The sequence below is a fragment of the Acipenser ruthenus genome, chromosome 5 (genome assembly GCF_902713425.1).
Source record: "Acipenser ruthenus chromosome 5, fAciRut3.2 maternal haplotype, whole genome shotgun sequence".
Lineage (NCBI taxonomy): Eukaryota > Metazoa > Chordata > Actinopteri > Acipenseriformes > Acipenseridae > Acipenser > Acipenser ruthenus.
In genome coordinates this window covers 57,799,273-57,822,857 of record NC_081193.1, presented here as the reverse complement: position 1 = coordinate 57,822,857, position 23,585 = coordinate 57,799,273, and the positions used below count along the sequence as shown (strand labels likewise).

Here is a 23,585-nt window from a genome sequence, read left to right as displayed (position 1 = left end):
TATTCAATGTTTAACAAGCTTTACTGATTAATATCTAAAAGTAGCAAGCCTAGTTATAAACCAAACTCAGGTAATGACCGCTGCCGAGAGTGTTGCTGACCAAACTCAGGGAATGATCCTGTCGAAGGCATCACAGATTATAAATTATTATAAATGGCAAGCACAAAGAAACACGATTATTAAACCAAACACAGTGTATTTACACCCAAATTACAACACTAACCAAAATATATGTTTATATAGAATAATAGATGGGCTTCAGGTAGTTACAGGAAAATAATTCCATCTAGGGTTTCTGTGACGTCATAAATTACGAGACCGAAGGTCGAGTCATTTATAAACGGTCACAGAAACCAAGATGGAATTGTTTTCCTGCAACTCACTGAAGAGGCCCATCTATTATTTTTTATAATACATGGATACCCTTCTGATGCTAATATTAAAGAAGACGAGGTTCAGCAGTACAGTTTTTTTTTTCTTTCTTAGTGTTTCAGTGCTGTACAGATATTCTATGTTGTTATCCGTTAGTGCTTCAGCTTTATTTGGATGATTGGCTTTACCTTGTTTTAATTTCCCGTTCCTCTCCAGTTTAATTATTATTTTTTTAAACATATTCTCATTTTGTTGATTATTAATGAACATTTCTGTACTGTGGGTGTTGTCGAGTGATTGAAAACGAGAAATTGTGTGTTTGAATTGAAAGTGATGGTCTTGAGGAGTCGAATGGGTCAAAGTTCAAGTATATTTTCCTCTAGAGGAATTATCACTTTTTGACGTCACTACTGTGGTATTTTTAATTTTTTTTTTTTTTTTTTTTTAGAATGGCTCAGGATGCAAATATACCCTTCATCCATGTATTATATACACACACACACACACACACACACACACACATACTCAGTCTTTTCATTTTCATTTAAAAAGTAGGAGGCTAGAAATCCTAAGTAGAAGGCAAGGGGGGTATGGGGGTCCTCCCCAGCGCAGGTGCAGGGTGCAACACCCCCCACCAAAAACGAATTTTAGGTTTTTGCAGGGGTCTAAAAATGCATATCCTGGGCCAAAAATGTGCCTTAATAGGGACCCTAATTTCAAAGCAGTGTAACTTTGTTAATTTTTTTATGATTTTAGGTGTTTAGGCAAGTAAAAGTTACTTGTATATGTCTATGAAAAGTAATTTAAAAACTAGTTGCAAGCAACTTTATGGCTTCCAAGCAGTTATTGTAAAATTTAAGTGCATTGGTTATTATAGATGAAGCTTTATCATTACAACTGTGCGAACTGTGTTAATTTTGGCAAAAATATTGGAATTATTGGATGCACACAAAATTCTAAATAGTATGCAGTCATATACTTTGAAAATAATGCATACAAGAGGCTAACATTGTTCTAAATTGGAAATCGCTGTTTGAGTTTGTGTGCGTGCGTGCGTGCGTGTGAGTGTGCAATATAAAATAAAGTCTACAGCTTGTATTGGTTCTTGTATATTTTAATGGCACTATCATTTAATGTGCTTTTTTAAAGCAATAGAAAGTGATATGGCTAATCAGGGATGCCTGGCAAATACACAGTTCACCATATTTAATTGTCACCAAACCGCTACTAGGACATAACATGTGCACGACTTATGAGTAACACCACTCGAATCCTATGCCGAGGAATTATAAACAGGACACAGGAGAGAAGCAGCTGGAACAAAACCCAGAGAGACAGTACTGGTTCTTGTATATTTTAATGCCACTATCATTTAACGTGCATTCGTAAAACAATAGAAAGTGATAATAGTGTAACGATTGGCTATCTGGGGTGCCTGGCTTCACTGCCACATATTCAGAATTTGCGAATGTTGTTTAATCAGTTTAGTCTTAATTATAACTATCACTGTAGTTATGAAATAAAAAAAAATAAAAAAACACAACAACATAGACGCTATATCAGTGAAAAGAATAGTGCATTTTTTTTTTTTGGCTTCTGTTCAGCTACGACAGCGTTTTTGAAAAAAAAAAAAATGTGATTACAGAACATTTGGGTACAGCCCGAAATGACGGCATTTTTTTTTTTAAATTCTTAGTGTGTGTATCAGAGTATTATTATTATTTATTTATTTTTTTTCTTAGCATACACCCTTATCCAGGGCGACTTACAGTCGTAAACAAATACCTTTCAAGAATACAAATACATTTCAAGAATATATTGCCTGCATGTCCATGAGGTTATAAGTAAACAAACAGCATTACGGTTGAGAAGCTGCTAAGCTCGAATTATACTAAAATGTCCACTTTTTGGGGGGATTCTCCATGAATAACTATGCAATCTTTACAGTTACAACGCTATTTTTTAGAGCAAGTGATTGTGAAGCGTTCTGTCTATACATTTGATTACCAATAATAAATATTTCAATGTAAGATACGGCCCCAAAGTCGCCCCCCCCCCCCTTCTCACATACATCTTTTAAATGGATTACACACGCGGTTTCGTTTCAACAGATTCGGGATTTGTGACTGTTTGACCACAGTTCAGTCGTAAAAATAATTATATAACGATTTTTAAGCAAACTATATTCATGTGACTGATAAAGTTGATGGTTTATGCATTTCATCGTTTCGATTGTGTTGGTTTATAAAGCATAGTGCAGTTTTGTTTTTTGTTTCGCGTGGATGCAGCTGCAACAGTTCTTAAAAAAATGTTTTCTTAGTTTACAGTATGTGTCTGTATACTGTACTATGTGTACATCTAAATATAATCCTTTCCACTGTAATTATGTATTTTAAGTTACGTGTTAAGTTACGTGTTAGTAAAACTGTTCTTGTAAACACCAGCGAAAAATGTCTGCTTTCGGAACTTCTTTTGTATACCTTGCTGAGTTTTTCATGTTAACAGCTGCCCCTAGTGGTGGGAATGTGTCATTTCAGGGTAACATATGGGCAAACTGGCATGTCACCCATATTGATTGGCTCATGGCGGTCATGTTTGTTGATGTAGGAACTTTTCCTGACTAATTTTTTTAGAGGACAGTACAAAGATAACGTATAACCAAGATTCACATCAAATCGGGCAAAGGGCTCATGAGGAGTTGTTGTTTATGCGTTTTACGCAAAATCCAACATAGCTGCCACACCATGTGACCGATCCATTTTTCCTTAAGTAGAATCAATCGTGGGCATGAGCGCACTATGTACACATTTTTTCACAGCTGTACTATTTACCGTTCATGAGAAGAAGACTTGAATATTGTCCAAACTTTTCATTAAATTCAAGATGGCTGCCACACCATGTGACCAAAGGCCGCCATATTGACCACGACACAACATCCCATAGTCCTCTACATCTGTGTCAAATTTTGTGCGTTTTGATAAGAAGTTATAAGCAGTTTTATAGCCAGTTGCGTATGTTGATGATGTCATGCAGCGTGGACGCCATGATTTTCACAGTAGCAAATTCCCTTGAACAAGCGTAACAGATGACCATTTTTTGTTTCAATCAGATAAGCGGTTTCAGAGAAGAAGATGTTTGAATTTTGATGATTTTATATTTTTATGGTAATTTTATGTCATTAATCAATGTGGTTGCCAAATCACAGAACCAATCAGCTTCATATTAACAGCAGTTAATCATGGACTATCCCTCAACATGTATAGCAATTTTCAGAACTCTGCAGTAAGCGGTTTCTGGTACATAGCCGTTTTAACAAATTCCGCAAAAAATCCAATATGGCTGCCGAACCATGTGACTTGCGCAAATGTGCTGAATATCACCGACTATCATCCATAGGCATCTACCAGTGTACCGAATTTTGTGAGATTTTGAGCATGTTTTTGCAGAAAAAAAATATATATATAATAATCCTAACAAAAACAATAGGCTTCCCCAGCTTATGGCTTGGAAGCCTAATAATAATAATAATAATAATAATAATAATAATAATAACAAAAACAATAGGCTTCCCCAGCCTATGGCTTGGAAGCCTAATAATATCGTTATATTAGAATTATAAAACCACCGACTTGTCTTAGTACACAGTAAATTTCAAAGTAAGCAAACTCTGTTTGGTTTTGTAATAAATTTGTTACACAGAAATTATATTTGAGGCACAAAAACAAACGGTCACATTATATAGATACCATAATACCAAGTGAGACAGAAGAGAAATGTGAAGTAATTTCTAAATTAAAGACATAAGATAAGAAGCAGTATTAATTGGTAGTAAATTTGAATACAGAAAACGGTAAGCCATAAGCTGTATTTTGTTTTCTATTTTTTTTTTTCATGTATTCCATTTTTTTTTTGCAATTTATACAAAAAAACTAAACAAAAAAATAATGTATTGGCATTTACTTGAACAACGTAGCTTGAAGGTAAAAGTCCAGTCCATAAATATCAAGTTATAGGTATATGAAATGGAAAAACAGTAATGTTGAAACAGAAAAACACTTTGGTGTACAAATTACATACACAATACATTCATTTTATTAATACAGATTAGCACAAACCGACATACCACTTCTTTAGGAGATTAGCATGAGCTACTATAGGAAATCTGGAGCAGCTTCCCTTTTTGGATGATGCTTGCAATCTGCCACAAAACACTGCAGTACATGGCTTACTAGCTTTAATTTGTATTAAATTAAAGTACAATCACTTACTGGAGCCACTCAGATCGATGAGCCAACTATACAGCTGGTATGCGTAGGATATGGAGTAAAAAGTTTCAAAGTGAAAACAAACGCAGAGTTAACCCATTCATTAATGCCTACATTTTTATACTGTGTATCTATGTTTGCACCATGCCTTTTAGCACCCTAAAGGCCTGGAAACTCCAGCACTTCGCTACATCTTGTAGCTCATATAGTGATATTTTTAAGAACATAAGAAAGTTTACAAACGAGAGGAGGCCAATCCGCCCATCTTGCTCGTTTGGTTGTTAGTAGCTTATTGATCCCAGAATCTCATCAAGCAGCTTCTTGAAGGATCCCAGGGTGTCAGCTTCAACAACATACAAAGACATTCCCATACCGGGAGTCGAACCCGGGCCACCTGGGTGAAAACCAGGAATCTTAACCGCTAATAAAAGACTGAATCAGCAAAACAAAAGCACATAAAAATAAAATAAATCAGTCATATTCATTAATTGTGCAATGCGAATATCGTTTCCTGAATTAATTGTATACGCTAGGTTTCAGATCGATCTTCGAAGTCAATCTATAAGACATTGTACAATCTATAAGTCAATCTATAAGACATTGTACAATGCTACAACATATACTCACTGCATTTCGTACACTTTGAGTAAAAAAAAAAGACAATCTTGCATAGAAAACGTAGGTTGTTTGTTTTTCAAAAAAAAGTTATACAACGTCGTAACTCTGCTGTACGGTTACTGACTCAGGGATATGGATGTACAGTTCGCACCTTCATGTCCATGGAAACGAAATGCCCTCAGAGAAGGAATGTTTTACTTGACTTACATACGTAATGAATTGTGGAAATTGCCGCTATTTTACATGAACAAAATACAGTGACTTGCATAAGTATTCACCCCCCTTGGACTTTTCCACATTTTGTAGTTACAACCTGGAATTAAAATGGATTTAATTAGGATTTTTTGTCACTGATCTACACAAAATAGTCCATAATGTCGAAGTGGGGAAAAAAATCTACATATTTTTCAAAATTATTTACAAATAAAAAACTGAAAAGTCTTAAGTATTCACCCCCTTTGCTGTGACACCCGTAAATAAGCTCTGGTGCAACCAATTGCCTTCAGAAGTCACATAATTAGTTGAATGGAGTCCACCTGTGTGCAATTAAAGTGTCACATGATCTCAGATTAAATACACCTGTTTCTGGAAGGCCCCAGAGTTTGTTAGAGAGCATATCTAAACAAACAGCATCATGAAGACCAAGGAGCTATCAAAACAAGTCGGGGATAAAGTTCTGGAGAAGCACTAATAAGGGTTGGGTTATTAAAAATATCCTAAACTTTGAACATCCCCCGGAGCACCGTTAAATCCATTATTAAAAAATGGAAAGAATATGGCACAACCGGGACTCTGTCTAGAGAAGGCTGTCCACCAAAACTCAGTGACCAGGTAAGGAGGGCATTAGTCAGAGAAGCAACCAAGAGGCCAATGGTAACTCTGAAGGAGCTGGAGAGATCCACAGCTGAGATGGAAGAAACCATCCATGGGACAACTATAACCCGGACGCTCCACAAAGCTGGCCACAAAGAGTGGCAAGAAGAAAGCCATTGCTGAAAAAAAACCATATCAAATCCCATTTGGATTTTGCCAAAAGGCATGTGGGAGACACACAGCAAACATGTGGAAAATGGTTCTCTGGTCTGATGAGACCAAAATTGAACTTTTGGGCCTTAGTGCAAAACGCTGTGTGTGGCGCAAAGCCAACACTGCTCATCACCCTGAGAACACCATCCCCACGGTGAAGCATGGTGGTGGCAGCATCATGTTATGGGGATGCTTTTCATCGGCAGGGACTGGGAAACTGGTCAGTATTGAGGGCAAGATCGATGGAGCCACATACAGGGAAATTCTAGAGGAAAACCTGTTTCAGTCGCAAGAGACCTGGGACGGGGGCGGAGGTTCACCTTCCAGCAGGACAATGACCCTAAACACACAGCCAAAGCTACACTGGAGTGGTTTAAAAACAAGAACCTGAATGTCTTAGAATGGCCCAGTTGAAGCCCAGACCTCAATCTGATTGAGAATCTGTGGCAAGACTTGAAAATTGCTGTTCACCAACGGTCCCCACCCAACTTGACAGAGCTTGAGAAATTTTGCCAAGAAGAATGGGCAAAAATTGCAGGATCCAGGTGTGCAAAGCTGGTAGAGACTGGTCCCAAAAAGACTCACAGCTGTAATTGCTGCCAAAGGTGCTTCTACCAAGTATTGACTCAGGGGGGTGAACACTTATGCAACCAACAAATGTATTTTTTTTGTTTAATTAACTTTTGTGTCACAATAAAAAATATTTTGCACCTTCAAAGTGTTAAGTATGTTGTGTAAATCAAATGGTAGAAATTCCACTTAAATCCATTTTAATTCCAGGTTGTAACACTACAAAATGTGGAAACGTCCAAGGGGGGTGAATACTTATGCAAGGAACTATAAATTTTTTGAATACTATTGACCATAACATACGAGAACTGTAAAAACTTTTTTTTTTTTTTTTTTTTAAATAACTACTTTATGTGGCTCGTCTGGCAAAGTAGACGGCAATTTAGCTGGCTGCCTGCTGGAAATGAGAAGGCAAAACGTACTTAATAAGAGTGTATTTTAGATGTGGGTAGATTTAGTTTAATTATTATTATTACATTTAGAAATAGAGTATTATACTGGGTAAAAAATCTAATTCACAAAATCATGAAACAAACAGTATTAGAAACAATCGTGCCGTATATTTATATAAATTGCTTAACACCAAAATTGCTATAGTATTAAGAAACCTAAGATGGCATATATTAACACATAGAAAATGAACAGGACTGCATAATAGTTTGATTCAGAGTAGTGATCATTACAGTTAGAAGTGTACAAGCACTGTAGTGTACAGGTAGTATAATTACATATTTACATTAAAGATGTTGCAGATCATTTCAGATTCTTGTTGGATTGATCACCTCCTGTACACTTAAAAAAAGGGTGAGTGTTTTAGTGGGGTATTTATACTTGTAGTACTTTTTATATAGGCTGCAATATTGATTTCAATAGAATAACTAGAACTCTTCCCGTTTGAACGACTGTGAACAATCGATTGACGTAAGAGCATAACTCCAAACCACGTGCAGTTAAGCTGCGCTCTAAAAAAAAAATGCACGATTATCTTTAAAGCTTAGTGTTCAAGTCCACAGCGCTCCCTGCTGTTTTGTTTAATGCATTTTCTGCATTAATGAAGTGAAGCCGATTCAAAGCTGGTAAAAAAATAAAAAAAAAAGTTTGCAAAGCTGTGACATTTTTGCGTTGACTCGCGACAGGTAAAAAGCTGGCCATGGCTACCACTGTAGAATCAATTGTGTTTTTTACTTCACCAATTACAAACATTTAAGGAAAAACACCTTCTTTACTAAAATAACCATTGCCAAAAAAATAAAAAATTATGTTTACCTGAACCTCCTTCAGCAGCTTGGAGACCTGGATGAAGTTTAGGCGGGTGTCAATGGGACAGTAGACACACTTCATGGCGAGGGGCTGGTATGGGGCCAAGGCTTCGAGGTAGGAGAAGTCAGGCTCTAAAAGAGTCAGAAACCAGTGAACCCAGGTCAAAATTGAGGTCAATAGATTTCTCAATTTTTACCTTTCTTTTCCCATCTCTCCCACCTGTGAAGATGATGGTGTTGAGGCTGGACTTTCCCCACAACTCCATAAAGTGCACCACGTCTCCGAAACGCAGAGAGGGGTGCCCGGTGAACACCACGCATGGCTGCTTGAAGTCATTGCTGAAATCTCCATGCACGCTGGGGTAGTGCTTCAGCTTGTTTGTCTGAATCAACTGTGGAAATACAAACCACACAATTTAAGCCGTTACCATTCCAGAGGCTAGGCTGTGGAATACATACCAACAATAGGATAACAGGCTGCACAACATAACTAGTACTTGTTCTTTCCAATTACTTACAACTTACTGTTGCTATGCTAAGTAGTGTTGTACATTTCTTTTTAAATTCAATCCTGGGTGATTAGTCAACTGGAGGAATGATCCTGATGAAGATCACTATCCACCACTCAACTTGTCTTCAGAGCATTATATTACTTTGTGAACCACCAGAAAACAGCAATGTGACTGAAGGATTTTAAGCACACAAAGCTTAATTTGCAGAATTTGATGCAGGTATTTCTGCGGAGAATGGCCAACCAAATGTCAGTAGACTATACAGTAAGAATACACACGCTTGTCAGATGCCAAGTCAGCCTCATGAGAAACATGAATTCCCAAAGTTGGGTCATTAGAAGGGAATTGCTCTCAGTTTTCTTGGTTGCTTTATTCAGCAGTTAATAATGGAACCTACTGTAAAGACTGCATACCTTTTGGTAGAAAAACAGAAAAAAATGCTGAGAAACTTGACAGGTTATATATATAAGTCCTTTAAAAATCTGGGTTTCAGCAGTTACAAAACTGGCAATTATTTAGTATCCAAAAGCAGTCTTTTTTTCACACAAAGACTGCATTCTAAATTTCACCACAAGAGGGCAACCTTGCACCACCCCCTAGTTAAAGACCACACATATATTTTCTTCCTGTTGGTTAATGCAAAGTACAGTGATATTTCCTTTTTTGTTCTAATAGTGGGATACTACAGGTAAAAAGATAAGATGCAACAGGTATAAGATTATGGTTGAAACAGTGAGCTACTTAACGCTTCAGAGAAAAAGGGAGGGACAACACCATAAAAAGTTCAGTTTTAATTTAAGTTATTAAAAATCACATTTACAATAAAAGAGACATCTAACTACTATAAATACTGCACTTAACAATCAGTCTCTGTATTCTTGAATTATTCAGACCTGAACTTAACCATACTATATAAATCTATTTATGCATTATACATTCCACTATTTGCATTACCTATAGTGCTTGTATAAACACACCAGCTTTTGTAAAACAACAAAAGTCATATCTAATAAATTACAAACATACAAAACTTGCAATTCTATTCAATCCACAACAACTCAAAACCAATTCATATCAACACACATCCTACATTAAATAATAAAATACATAAACACTTTATATAAAAATTGTGAGTATTTCAAAACTACTATGTATAAAAATCATACATGCACAACACACTGACCTACTTCAGTATAACATTTACCAGGGACAGTATTTAATACAGGGTTAAAGTAGGTTTAAGAAAGAACTGAAGTTAATATTCCAATATAAAAAGTAGTATTACTGAACTGCTTTTATGTAACGTTTACCTGGGACAGTATATAATACCAAATTATTTGTGGGTAAGAAATTACTACACTAAATGTTTTAACTAAAAATTATTCATAAGTCAGTCACCATATATATATATATATATATATATATATATATATATATATATATATATATATATATATATATATATATATATAAAATCAGTGCCGTGAAAAAGTATTTGCCCCATCTGATTTTCTGCATTTTTGCATATATTTGACACTGAATGTTATCAGATCTTCACCAAAACCTAATATTAGATAAAAGGGACCCTGAGTGAACAAATAACACAAAAATGTCATACATATTTCATTTATTTATTAACCCTTTGCGGTCCATTTATTAATCGCGCGTCAGGCACACCAGGTCTAATTAATTTTCACACGCGCAGTTAATTTTATACGCGCTGTTTAAAAGTATTTTTTTTCACAGTCAAACGGGTTTAAATGGCCCTGCATATCAACAAAGCACACACTAGGCATCTCCAGCCCCGCCACACCCTTTCGTTTGCTATAGCGTTCAGCTATGTAAGAAATAAATAATAATAATAGTAATAGTCGTACATACCGATCGATCATCTCCAGATCACTCGTTTTATTACCAATCCTCAATAATGCGATCCAAGTCATTATTTTATTACTATAACATCTGAAAAAAGCTCTGCAAATGTCCATGATAGTCTCAGTGCGCTGACGCACTTAGCCAGCTTGTTTACTATGGACGCCCATTATCTGATACCTGATACCATGTATGACTATTCATGAAATACGCCTTTTTTTTTTTTTTTTTCCCCCCGACTTGTCTCGGCTCCTGTCGCTACCACTCGGCAATTGAATGGTTTTCTCGGCTTTTTCCGGAGAAAAAACGACTAAACACCCGTTTATTGCGTTGCTATAATGATGTCGGACCCAGTCCGACAAAGGACCTGTGAGGAATAATTGCAATGTCGGACCCAGTCCGACAATGGACCGCAAAGGGTTAAAGAAAGTTATGCAACACCCAATGCCCCCGTGTGAAAAAGTAAAATCGCCCCCTTAGACTCAATAACTGGTTACGCCACCTTTAGCAGCAATAACTGCAACCAAACGCTTCCTGTAGGAATTTTGGCCCACTCCTCCATGCAGAACTGCTTCAACTCAGTGACATTTGTGGGTTTTCGAGCATAAACTGCTCTTTTCAGGTCCTGCGACAACATCTCAATGGGGTTTAGGTCTGGACTTTGACTAGGCCATGCCAAAACTTTAAATTTCTTGTTCTTCAACCATTCTGATGTAGACTTGCTTGTGAGTTTCAGATCATTGTCTTGCTGCATGATCCAGTTGCGCTACAGCTTCAGCTCACGGACGGATAGCCTGACATTCTCCTGTAGATTTCTCTGATACAGAGCAGAATTCATGGTTCCTTCAGTGATGGCAAGGCGTCCAGGTCCTGATGCAGCAAAGCATCCCCAAACCATGACACTACCACCACCCTGCTTGACTGTTGGTATGAGGGTCTTACTGTAGAATGCAGTGTTTGGTTCTCACCAGACATAACAGGGCCCATGGCGGCCAAAAAGTTCCACTTTTCACTCATCTGTCTATAGAACATTGTTCCAGAACTCTTGAGGATCATCCAGGTGCTTTTTGGCAAACATGAGACAAGCGTTCATTTTCTTCTTAGTGAGCAATGGTTTCCGCCTTGCTACTCTGCCATGAATCCCATTTTTGCCCAGTGTCTTTCTGATGGTGGAGTCATGAACACTGACCTTAGCCGAGGCGAGAGAGGCCTGCAGATCCCTGGATGTTGTTCTAGGGTTCTTTGTGACTTCCTGGATGATTTTACGCCTTGCTCTTGGAGAGATTTTGGCAGGATGGCCACTCCTGGGAATATTCACTACTGTCCCAAACTTTCTCCATTTGGACAATATGGCTCTGACTGTGGTTCGGTGGAGCCCCAGAGCCTTAGAAATGGCTTTGTAACCCTTTCCAGACTGATGGGCATCAACAACTTTTTTCCAGAGGTCTTCAGGAATTTCTTTTGTTCGTGGCATGATGTGCCTCTAGAACCTGTGTGCGGACAACTTCACTCTGATGGTAAGGGCCAAAGTTAGTCAGATTTATATTGGGCAGGGCTGGCCCAAATCAGGCCTGGTTGTTAACCAAAGTACTCAAACAGCTGACCCTAATTATACCTTTAATTGGGTTGAGTTAACTAGAGGGGGCAATAACTTTTTCACACCTGAAGATTGCATGTTTGATTACCTTGCACACCAAACAAATGAAAGAAGCACCAAACTTTGGTGTCATTTTTTCTTCAGACTCCGTCTATATACGACTACAACCCACAAAAAAATCTGACCAAATAAAATGTGAGAAATGTGCAAAAATTCAGAAAATCAGACAGGGGGCAAATACTTTTTCACGGCACTGTATGTGTGTAATATATATATAAAAACAAAGAGGAGGGAGAGAGAAATGCGAGATTTGAGCGACAGTGTTACTAAACTCTGTAGGTATTGCGCAATTACTTCCAGAATTTGTTTCCAAAGCATGTCCGGGTTTGGTCTGTGGAGGTGGCAAAGCTACTTACAGTGTGTGTCCGTATGTGTACAGTTCTGTATATGCCTGCATGTCCACAAAGTTATTTTAAGTAAACAAATATTACAGCAGAAAAGCTGCTCAGCTCCAATTATACTAATATGTCAGTTTTTTGTGGAGATTCTCAGTGAATAACCATGCGATCTTCACCGTTACAATTGTATTTCATAGAGCAAGTGATTCCCAAGAGTTCTGTCTATACATTTCATTACCTAAAATAATTAGTTCAAAGAAAGATACGCTCCGGAGGCTCCCGAGTGGCGCATCTAGTAAAGGCGCTCCACGTGGAGTGCAGGATGCGCTTTATAGTCTGGACGTCGCGAGTTCGAGTCCAGGCTATTCCTTTGCCGACCGAGGACGGAAGCTTCCACGGGGCGGCGCTCAATTGGCCGAGCGCCGCCCGGAGGGAGGGAGGGTTAGGTAGGCCAGGGTGTCCTCGACTCACCGCACACCAGTGACCCCTGTAGTCTGGCCGGGCACCTGCGGGCTTGCCTGTAAGCTGCCCGAGAGCTGCGTTGTCCTCTGATGCTGTAGCTCTTGGGTGGCTGCATGGTGAGTCCGCAGTGTGAAAAAAAGTGGTCGGCTTGACGGCACACACTTCGGAGGACAGTGTGTGTTCGTCTTCGCCCTCCCGATTCAGCGCAGGGGTGGTAGCGGTGAGCTGAGCCTAAAAATAATTGGCCATTTCCAAATTGGGGAGAAAATAATAACAAATAATTGGCAACGACTAAATTTATAAAAAGAAAAAAGAAAAAAAGATAGATACGCTCCCAAAGTTGCGCCACCCCTCTCATGCCTCTTTTAAATGGGTTACACACGCGGCTTCATTGCAATACATTCAGGATATGCTGTTTGTTTCTTTCCCTCCCCCCCTCCCTTTCCAGTGTAATTACTGTGTTTTAAGTTACATGAGTTAGTGAAACTGTTCTTGCGTGACACCAGCAAAAAATGGCTGCTTCAAGAAATATTTTTTCCAAGACTGTGCTCAGTTTTCCATGGCAACAACTGTCCCCAGTGGTGGGAATGTGTCATTTCAGGGTGAACAATGGGCAAAACTGGCATGTCACCCATATTGATTGGCTCATGTTATGTTTGTTCATATAGGAACTTTTCCTGAATAACTTTTTTAGAGGACAGTACAAAGATAACGTATATCCAAGATTCATGTCAATCAGCCAAAGGGTTCATGAGGTGTTGTCGTTAAGCGTAAATCAAACATAGCTGCCAAACCATGTGACGATCCATTTTTTCTTAAGTAGAATCAAATCGTGAGCATGAGTGCACTATGTACAACATTTTCACAGCGGTACTATTTACCGTTCATGAGAAGACTTTTGAATATTATCCAAAATTTTCATTAAATCCAAGATGGCTGCCACACCATGTGACCAAAGGCCGCCATATTGACCACATCACAACATCCCATAGTCCACTACATCCGTGCCAAATGTTGTGCATTTTGGTGCAGTCGTTTAAAAGTTATAGGCATTTGTAATTTTGGTGGAAGAAAAAATATAATAGTAATAATAATAATAATAATAATAATAATAATAATAATAATAATAATCCTTACAACAACAATAGGCTTCCCAGATATTCTGGCCTGGAAGCCTAAAAAAGTACAATATGTCCGGGACGAAGTTTATGTTAAGCATTAAACTCAAAGAACTGTACATAGCCTACAACTTAGAAAAAACTTCACCGACTGAGCGGACAAAAAGTGATTGCAAACTACAGTATAGACTAGGCTAGCCTATATATACTGTATATAGTATAGAAAAAAAAACTGGTCACAAGACTGAAAACCATTTGTGTAGGCTCATGCACACACTACTGTATCCTCTGGCAACGCAGGAAATGAAAAAAAAAAAGTGTACACAGTGTTGTGTCTCCGAGTTGAGGTGTACAGATTTAAGAAAAACTTCTTAGGCTGTTCGGAAGTGGATTGCTTTAGAATAATAACTCCAGGAAAACCAATCGTAATTCAAAAAGGATAACATCACTCGCTCCGCTCCACTCTGCTTTCAGAACAAATTGCGCTGTTTATTCCTAATATGGAACTAATGTCATTAGTAATTTTCAACTCTTAAAAGACTACATATCCCACATACAGTACCTTACTGTAGACATTAAAAAAAAATCTTTGATAGAAGTCTGCACAGTATCTGGCCTGAGTTTTACAGGTTCGCTTCGCCATTTTCATATTTTTTCCACCGTTGTAAATACATATGCGCATAACAACAGCACGTTGACAGAACACATGGACTCCATTATGCAATTAGCTGAAGTAAAATGCATTGTACAAACAACTTTGGGAGCACACAGCTTCATGCAATAAAGCGAATTATGCATTTAGACAATATGCATTTAACCGAATCATATAATCATAGAAAACAACGCATTAAAAAATGGGACCAATTGCATGCTATGCAATTAAACAATGTATGCAATTACCCAGTATGCAAATAAGGAGTCGACTATATATATATATATATATATATGTATATATATACACACACACACACACACACATTGAAATTTCGTTCTGTTTGATATTTTATTTTAAAACACTGAAACTCAAAATCAATTATTGTAAGGTGACATTGGTTTTATGTTGGGAAATATTTTTATGAAAAATAAAAAACTGAAATATCTTGCTTGCATAAGTATTCAACCCCTATGCTGTGGAAGCTCCCAGTTTACACCGATGAAAGAAATTGCCCTAACGAGGACACAATTACCTTACCATTGGCCTCCACCTGTGAACCATTAAAGTTGCTGTCACATTTTCTGGATAAAAACCCCACTGTTGAAGGATCATTGGTCAGGCTGTGAATCTGAAGGAAAATGAAGACCAAAGAGCATTCTACAGAAGTTAGAGATAAAGTAATACAAATGCATAGATTAGGGAAAGGGTACAAAATAATATCCAAGTGTCTGGATATCCCAGTGAGCACAGTTGGATAAATAATCAGGAAGTGGAAGCTGCATCACACCACCCAGGCACTGCCAAGAAAAGGCCGTCCCTCAAAACTCAGTGCTCAAACATGGAGACTTGTGAGAGAAGCCACAGAGAGGCCAACAATCACTTTGAAGGAGCTACAGAGTTCAGTGGCTGGGAGTCGAGTAATGGTGCACCAGTCAACCATATCAAGAGCTCTGCATAACACTGGCCTGTATGGGAGGGTGGCAAGAAAGAAGCCGTTACTCAAAAAGTACCATGTGAAAGCACGTCTGGAGTTTGCCAGAAAGCATGAGAGTGACCCAGCTGCGATGTGGGAAAAGGTTTTGTGGTCAGATGAGACCAAGATAGAGCTTTTTGGCCAAAACTCAAAGCGCTATGTGTGGCGCAAACCTAACACTGCCCATGCCTCAAGACACACCATCCCTACAGTGAAGTATGGTGGTGACAGCATCATGCTGTGGGCATGCTTCTCATCAGCAGGGACTGGGCATCTAATTAAAACTGAAGGAAGAATGGATGGAGCAAAATACAGGGAAATACTGCAAGAGAACCTGCTTCAGTCCGCTAAAAAACTGAAGCTTGGGAGGAAATTCACCTTTCAGCAGGACAATGATCCCAAGCACAAGGCCAAAGCAACATTGGAGTGGCTCAAGAACAAAAAGGTGAATGTCCTACAGTGGCCCAGTCAAAGTCCTGATCTCAATCTCATTGAGAATCTGTGGCACTATTTGAAAATTGCGGTCCACAAGCGTCGTCCAACCAACCTGAACAACCTGGAGCAAATCTGCCAAAAAGAATGGGCCAAAATCACTCCGACACTGTGTGCAAAGCTGGTACATACTTACCCCAAAAGACTTAAAGCTGTTATTGCAGCGAAAGGTGGCTCTACCAAATATTAATGTGTAGGGGTTGAATACTTATGCAAGCAAGATATTTCAGTTTTTTATTTTTCTTAAAAACATTTCCCAACATAAAACCAATGTCACCTTACAATAACTGATTTTGAGTTTCAGTGTTTTAAAATAAAATATCAAACAGAACGAAATTTCAATGTACCATTTGTAATTCAGTAATATGAGAGAATTGGTCAGGGGTCTGAATACTTTTGCAAGGCACTGTATATATGTATATATATATATATATATATATATATATATATATATATATATATATATATATATATATATATATACATATATATACACACACCATATTCACTCGAGTAAAAGTCAAGCCCCCCATTGTGAGGGCGAGATTGAGGTATAATTATTATTGTTTTTTTTATTTTTTCATTTGTTATCGAAACAGAGATGGCAAGCGTAGTGTAACAGAAAACAAAAAGTAACTCCTGAAATCGAAACTGTTGTTCGAGTATTTTACCTAGATGCAATACCTAGTATAAAATAAATAATAATAATAATAATAATAATAATAATAATAATAATAATAATAATAAATAATACTTCAGGTGTTAGTTTTATATATGTATTTGCCGTTGCTAGACAAAATGATAGACCCCTGAAATATGCGTTTTGTGATATTTTAAATCACAACTTCATCCTTAATTTTAAAAAATCAAGAACTTAAATTGTAAACAAAGAATTGTCCAGAACGTAAGGAAATTAATTGAAAATAGAAATAAAATGTGTGAAATTAAAGCAGGAAGTTTAGGCAAACTGCCTTTTGCTGTACCACGGGGGGAAAACAGAGCAGACAGACACCTTTCAGGTGCAGGTGCATCCTTAGAAAGTGCAAACACAAGCAATGCTGAATATGAACATGAATTAGGTAATTTAAAATACGCTACTACAGTGGTTGGCAGAATAGGTAAACAGTTAAAAACTATACATAAATGGGGAGTGCTTTATTTTGAGTGTCGTAACTAAGTATTTAATTAATATGCAATTGACCATTGAAGTTTAGTTACATATTAATAAACAGTCACTAGATATGACATGCTTATGTGTGTGTGTGTGTGTCTGTCATTAGACTGCCGTATTTCCTGTGTATGTTGAGTATTTATTGTTAGGCTTGGTATTTAACATGTAACTAAAACTTCAGCAAATGGTCAATTGCATATTAAATACTTATTTACTTTAACCATTGTTGTTTTAAACTACTCAACTGCAAAAAATAGCATACCAAATAATATAATATTATGCTTTAAATATATAAACTTTATATAAAATTACAAAGTTGCAATTGTGTAACAATTTACACAAGTTTAAATTAGATTAGATAAAGGGGCATTCAGAACAGAAAATAGGAGGCACTTTTTTACACAAAGAATTGTGAGGGCCTGGAACCAACTCCCCAGTAATGTTGTTGAAGCTGACACCCTGGGATCCTTCAAGAAGCTGCTTGATGAGATTCTGGGATCAATAAGCTACTAACAACCAAACGAGCAAGATGGGCTGAATGGCCTCCTCTCGTTTGTAAACTTTCTTATGTTCTTATGTTCTTAAACAAATACTGTAACACATTGCAAAACTGGAATATTTATAATTTCTTAACAGACAAATAAAAACGTTTTTAAACATGCTATAATATATGTTATGTTTCGATACATTATAAACAAAACCCGTGCTTTTAAAAATGACCCCTATTCATTTTTTGCAGTATGGATTTACTGCACAGACACAGTGCCTGTAGTTGCCACGCCTTCTGGGCAGTCCTGACAGAGGGAGAGATGCGTTTTTAGGGGCAGGCTGTTGCGTTAAAAGAAAAACTAACTTTCAATTTAAAAACACAACCCAGCTTGGAGTGAACTTTCTTTAATTCGGAAAGCTAAAGTCAGTAGAGTGCTACACTTAAATCCAAGATGGCTGCCCAGAAAAAAAACGGTTACAGGATTTGGTGTGTAAAAAAGCATTTTTACACGTTTTAAATATTTTTTTTCTATTTTAATTTAAGATATGTTTAAGTTAAATAAAAACTGTTAATAATGGGGCTCCCGAGTGGCGCATCCAGTAAAAGCACTCGCTAGAGTGCAGGATGCTCTCTATAGCCTGGACGTCGCGAGTTCGAGTCCAGGCTATTCCACAGCCGACCGTGGACGGGAGCTTCCAGGGGGCGGCGCTCAATTGGCCGAGCGTCGCCCGGGGGGAGGGAGGGTTAGGTCGGCCAGGGTGTCCTTGGCTCACCGCGCACCAGCGACCCCTGTAGTGTGGCCGGGCACCTGCGGGCTTGCCTGTAAGCTGCCCAGAGCTGCGTTGTCCTCAGACGCTGTAGCTCTGAGGCGGCTGTACGGTGAGTTCACAGTGTGTAAAGAAGCGGGCGGCTGACGGCACAGGCTTCAGAGGACAGCGTGTGTTTATCTTCGCCCCTCCCGAGTCAGCGCAGGGGTGGTAGCGGTGAGCTGAGCCTAAAAAATAATTGGGCATTTCAAATTAGGGAGAAAATAATAAAAAAAACTAAATTGGCAACGACTAAATTAAAAAAAAATAATAATTTAATAACCTATTTTTTTTGTTGTTTGTTGTTGAAATCTAAAAACTACATTTAACCACCCTAATACAACTGCGTCTGTGTTTACGTGACAGCTCTGGATGTAAACAAACCAGGGATTCATTTTTTTATATATAGACAATGTCACAGAATCGTTTGCTAAATCTTGAGATGTTTGCATTTTGATTTGAGAGAAATTAGAAGCATTTGCTCTGGGAACGTAGGCAACAAGGATTTACCCACAACAATGGAGGTGCTGCTGTTTCTCAAAAATACAAAATCAGGAGAGTAGAGCGGCTGCAGTGGGGGTGGGGGTGGGGGTGGGGGGGGGGTGAGAGGGAATGCATGCCTGCCACAGGGCTCCCCTGGGTCCTAAACCCTGCTAGGTACAGACAGATTGCAGTAACCACACACTTTTGCAGACATTAAAGGTTTACTGACAAGGGGTTTTTGCTCTTGTATTAGTCGACTTGTATTAGAATTATCTTTTACATTCATAATTAACCAGAATGTCTGTAGGTAATTATGTTGATTTAGCCGAATGGTAAAGTTTTAATGGAGCGGTTCTACAGTTGGTGAAAGCTTTGTAGCAGGTGCAAATCAGAGTGCATTGCCTGAACAATGAGGCAGGCTTGCCGTTTCTTACAATGATAAAAAAAGAATATTCTCTTAATTTCACTTTGGGAATTTGAAATGAGGAAAGTGTTAGGGGTTCAAATCTCTTCTCAGCTACCAACTCTCTGTGTGACCCCTGGTGGAGACTCAATTCACTTGACCTACATGGACCTCCCAGTTTGAATCGTGTATTAGTCTACTACTAGCATTAGTCTTACCTCAGCATGAGGGAAGGGAGGCTCTGGGAGGTAGACCTTTGACTGCTTATTGTGACAGAGCCTGAATAAGGAGACAGGAGAGCAGCATTAGACTTCATTTTAAAAGTCCCATTCCTCAAACACATACAACGCCTTCATTTTTTAACATTTAGGGTAATGGTACATATTTCACTAGTTTCATATTTTCCCTTTACTCATAAATTACATCTATTTAAAGTCCCTTAAACAGGTCAATTTCCCAGATGACTTAGATTGGTGGTGTTCTGGTTTATTTGACAAATTCAGTTTTTAATGATTTTATAATTATAAAATCAGAAATATTTAAGGCATCAGATACAGAACCCGAGGAGCAAATGTCCCAGAATGTTTTTCACGTACACAATGCAAAAACGCACAGTTATATTTGCCTTTTTTGCATATATATCTGCAGTGAATCAAAGGGGTTTCGGTCTGTAATTCAGCCTCCCGACAGTAGAAGGCATCAAGCTAACTCGGGACTTCCCTTACCAAGGTCTCGTGACCATGACGAAAGTCCTCTTTATGAGGGGCATCACCTTGGTGAGGGGCGGAAGTGAGAGTATGTAAATCCCGGTCACTCGAGTCAAGTGAGTTGTAAGGACACTTGTCAGTTTGGGATTGGTGTTCCGCTGACTACAGGGGCGGGACTTTGCATACTAAAGGGAACACACTACTGTGTTCCGGGTTGGTCCTGGAAAACATAGGCGGGGTTATTGGGCTTGAGGGAGAGACACAGTACAATTTGTTTTGGTTTGGTTTCTTGTCACGGTGTTTTGGAATATACAATAATGACTATCTTTTTTTTTTTATCCCTTTCATGTTTGGGTAATCTTCAAGAGGACTGAGCAACTACTAAGCCTCCATTCTTTTTGTTATTTATTCCAGCACCCCCTCCCTCACGCAATTCTTTATTTTTTTATCGTGTAACAATAATAAACATATTTGGTTGCACGTAAATTTACGTCTGGACATTCCATTATTACCCACACGCCTCACACGTGGTGTTAGCGTGGGATATGGATCCAGCTCCAGTCTTGGTAATGTTTAGGGAGCAGGAGGAGAAGTGAGAGGAGAGAGAAATATGGTGCCAGGAACAGCTCGCCCAGTTCTTTGGACAGCTGGTGGAGAAAATCACAACACCTCCATCAACATCGGAGACAGCGGTTGCCCGGATGTTTGCAGCTCAACCAAAGAAGATGACTCTGGAGGATGATCCCGAGGCTTTCTTAATCACCTTTGAGAGAGTGGCAGAAGCAGCGATGTGGCCTAAAGAACATTGGGCTATGAAACTAGCGCCTTATTTAACAGGGGAGGCACAGGCTGCTTATCGAGCATTGATGGCCACAGAGGCAACGAATTATGACAAGATAAAGGAAGCCATTCTCTCACGCCTCGGGATCACGGAGGAAACACACTGGCGCCGCTTCCAGGAATACCAGCTGTCCAAGGGGATGCGGCCCCGGTTCGCAGGACAGTATTTCATGGATCAGTGCATCCGGTGGCTGCAGCCGGAAGAACACACACCCCAAGAACTAGTGCAGAAGACCGTTATAGAATAGCCAGGAAATCGTGAGTGAATTAAAAGAAATCGACCTCCCACTCTCGAGGATGCCATTATCCTGGCGGAGGCATATGAAGACGCGAACGAAGGCGCTGTCTCAGACCTCACTCCTGCCCCTGAATCAACCAAGACCAACCAGTTGATGAAGCCCAGAGGGAGTAGTCAGACCATTCGACCATGGAGGCCGAGGATAGCCCCATCTTGGGCGAGAGAAAAAACCCCTAACCTGCTGGTCACTGATTCGGAGGACAGACAGACTCTGTTGGTGCCTCCTACCCCAGTCTATTAACGGTGTAATGAGCCAGGACACATTGCTAGGAATTGTCCGATAATGGAGGTGGACATGGCTAAAAGATCCTGGTCAGCAGTAACAGGTAAGAACGCTGGGGAATGTCGGGAGGGCCCTTATCAATTAACCCTTTGCGGTCCATTGTCGGACTGGGTCCGACATTGCAATTATTCCTCACAGGTCCTTTGTCGGACTGGGTCCGACATCATTATAGCAACGCAATAAACGGGTGTTTAGTCGTTTTTTCTCCGGAAAAAGCCGAGAAAACCATTCAATTGCCGAGTGGTAGCGACAGGAGCCGAGACAAGTCGGAAAAAAAAAAAAAAAAAAAAAAAAAGGCGTATTTCATGAATAGTCATACATGGTATCAGGTATCAGATAATGGGCGTCCATAATAAACAAGCTGGCTAAGTGCGTCAGCGCACTGAGACTATCATGGACATTTGCAGAGCTTTTTTCAGATGTTATAGTAATAAAATAATGACTTGGATCGCATTATTGAGGAGTTTGGTGATAAAACGAGTGATCTGGAGATGATCGATCGGTATGTACGACTATTATTATTATTATTATTTATTTCTTACACAGCTGAACGCTATAGCAAACAAAAGGCTGGGGAGGGGCTGGAGATGCCTAGTGTGTGCTTTGTTGATATGCAGGGCCATTTAAACCCGTTTGACTGTGAAAAAAAATACTTTTAAACAGCGCGTATAAAATTAACTGCGCGTGTGAAAATTAATTAGACCTGGCGTGCCTGACGCACGATTAATAAATGGACCGCAAAGGGTTAAGAGTACAGGTCGGGGATAAGCGTACTTACGCATTTGCGGACTCTGGGTGTGCACAAACATTAGTTCAAGAAGCTCTCTTGGATGGGGTATCCTGGGAGCCACAGGGTGAAGTGGCTATCTCCTGTATCCATGGAGAAACTCTGGCTTATCAACTAAAGTTAGACTCACTGTAGGTGATTATTCAGCTTACGTTAAAGTAGCTGTAGCGCAATGGTTTACCATACCCTGTTCTCCTGGGAAGAGACTGGCCATTTTCCAATCATATTTTAGGTCGGGAAATGGTTTTAGTTTCTACCAGGGGACAATCTAAGCAACAGGAGAAAACAATTGGTGAAATTTTTCCGTTGCAATCCGACGTGTTTAACCCTAAATTCAGCACAAGAAAAACAAAAAGAGAGCACAGGGTGGAAAAATATGAGGGAACTCTAAGACGACAAGGGTAGGGGTCTGACTCAAAGGTAAACCAATCTCATAAACGGCAGGGTAAGGGAGTAGGTGTTCAGTGTGACCGGGGCTGCGAGGTTACTGATGTGGAAGGTCACATAATAAAAGTCACTCCTCTCAGTGTACCTAACCATTGGGACCGAGATATTGACCTGGGATATGAACAACAAAATGATCCCACATTACAATATGCTTGGAAACAGGTTAGATATATTGAGGGGAAGGATATGCAGGATATCCAGTGATGTTTCCGCAATTTTCTCCATCTGGGCACTTCTTATATAGAATAACCTGGGCTCCTGGGACAGGACAGCTCGTAAAACAGTTATTGGTTCCTGGGCCTTTCCAGTCGGAAGTCATGAGATTAGCTCATGATATCCCATTTTCAGGTCATTTAGGAACTGAAAAGACCCAGGAACGAATTCTGGCCCGGTTTTATTGGCCAGGGATTTATGGTCTTGTGCGGAAGTATGTATCTGAGTGTCCTGAATGTCAGTTAGCTGCCCCTAAGTCTGTACGCCCCGCACCTCTGGTCCCACTACCAATTATTGGGGTACCGTTTGAAAGGATTGGTGTAGATCTGGTAGGCCCTCTGGAGGGAGCAGATTCAGGATATCGGTATATTTTGGTAATAGTGAATTACGCAACGCGATATCCAGAAGCTGTTCCCTTACGCTCTATGAATGCAGAGATTGTAGCAAATGAATTAATGAAAATATTCT

The 23,585-nt window shown here is 39.2% G+C and overlaps 1 protein-coding gene across 2 annotated transcripts in view; it reads right to left on the bottom strand.

Annotated features, from left to right (window-relative positions):
* LOC117402251 (integrator complex subunit 9) overlaps window positions 1-23,585 on the bottom strand; it is an 87,211-nt gene that overhangs the window by 33,214 nt on the left and 30,412 nt on the right. For both annotated transcript variants that reach the window (XM_034003215.3, XM_034003216.3), the window contains exons 11-13: window positions 19,761-19,821; window positions 8,331-8,502; window positions 8,118-8,242 (exon numbers count right to left, since the gene is read on the bottom strand). In XM_034003215.3, the coding sequence (XP_033859106.2) occupies window positions 8,118-8,242; window positions 8,331-8,502; window positions 19,761-19,821 (358 nt within the window). The remainder of the gene's footprint in view (window positions 1-8,117; window positions 8,243-8,330; window positions 8,503-19,760; window positions 19,822-23,585) is intronic.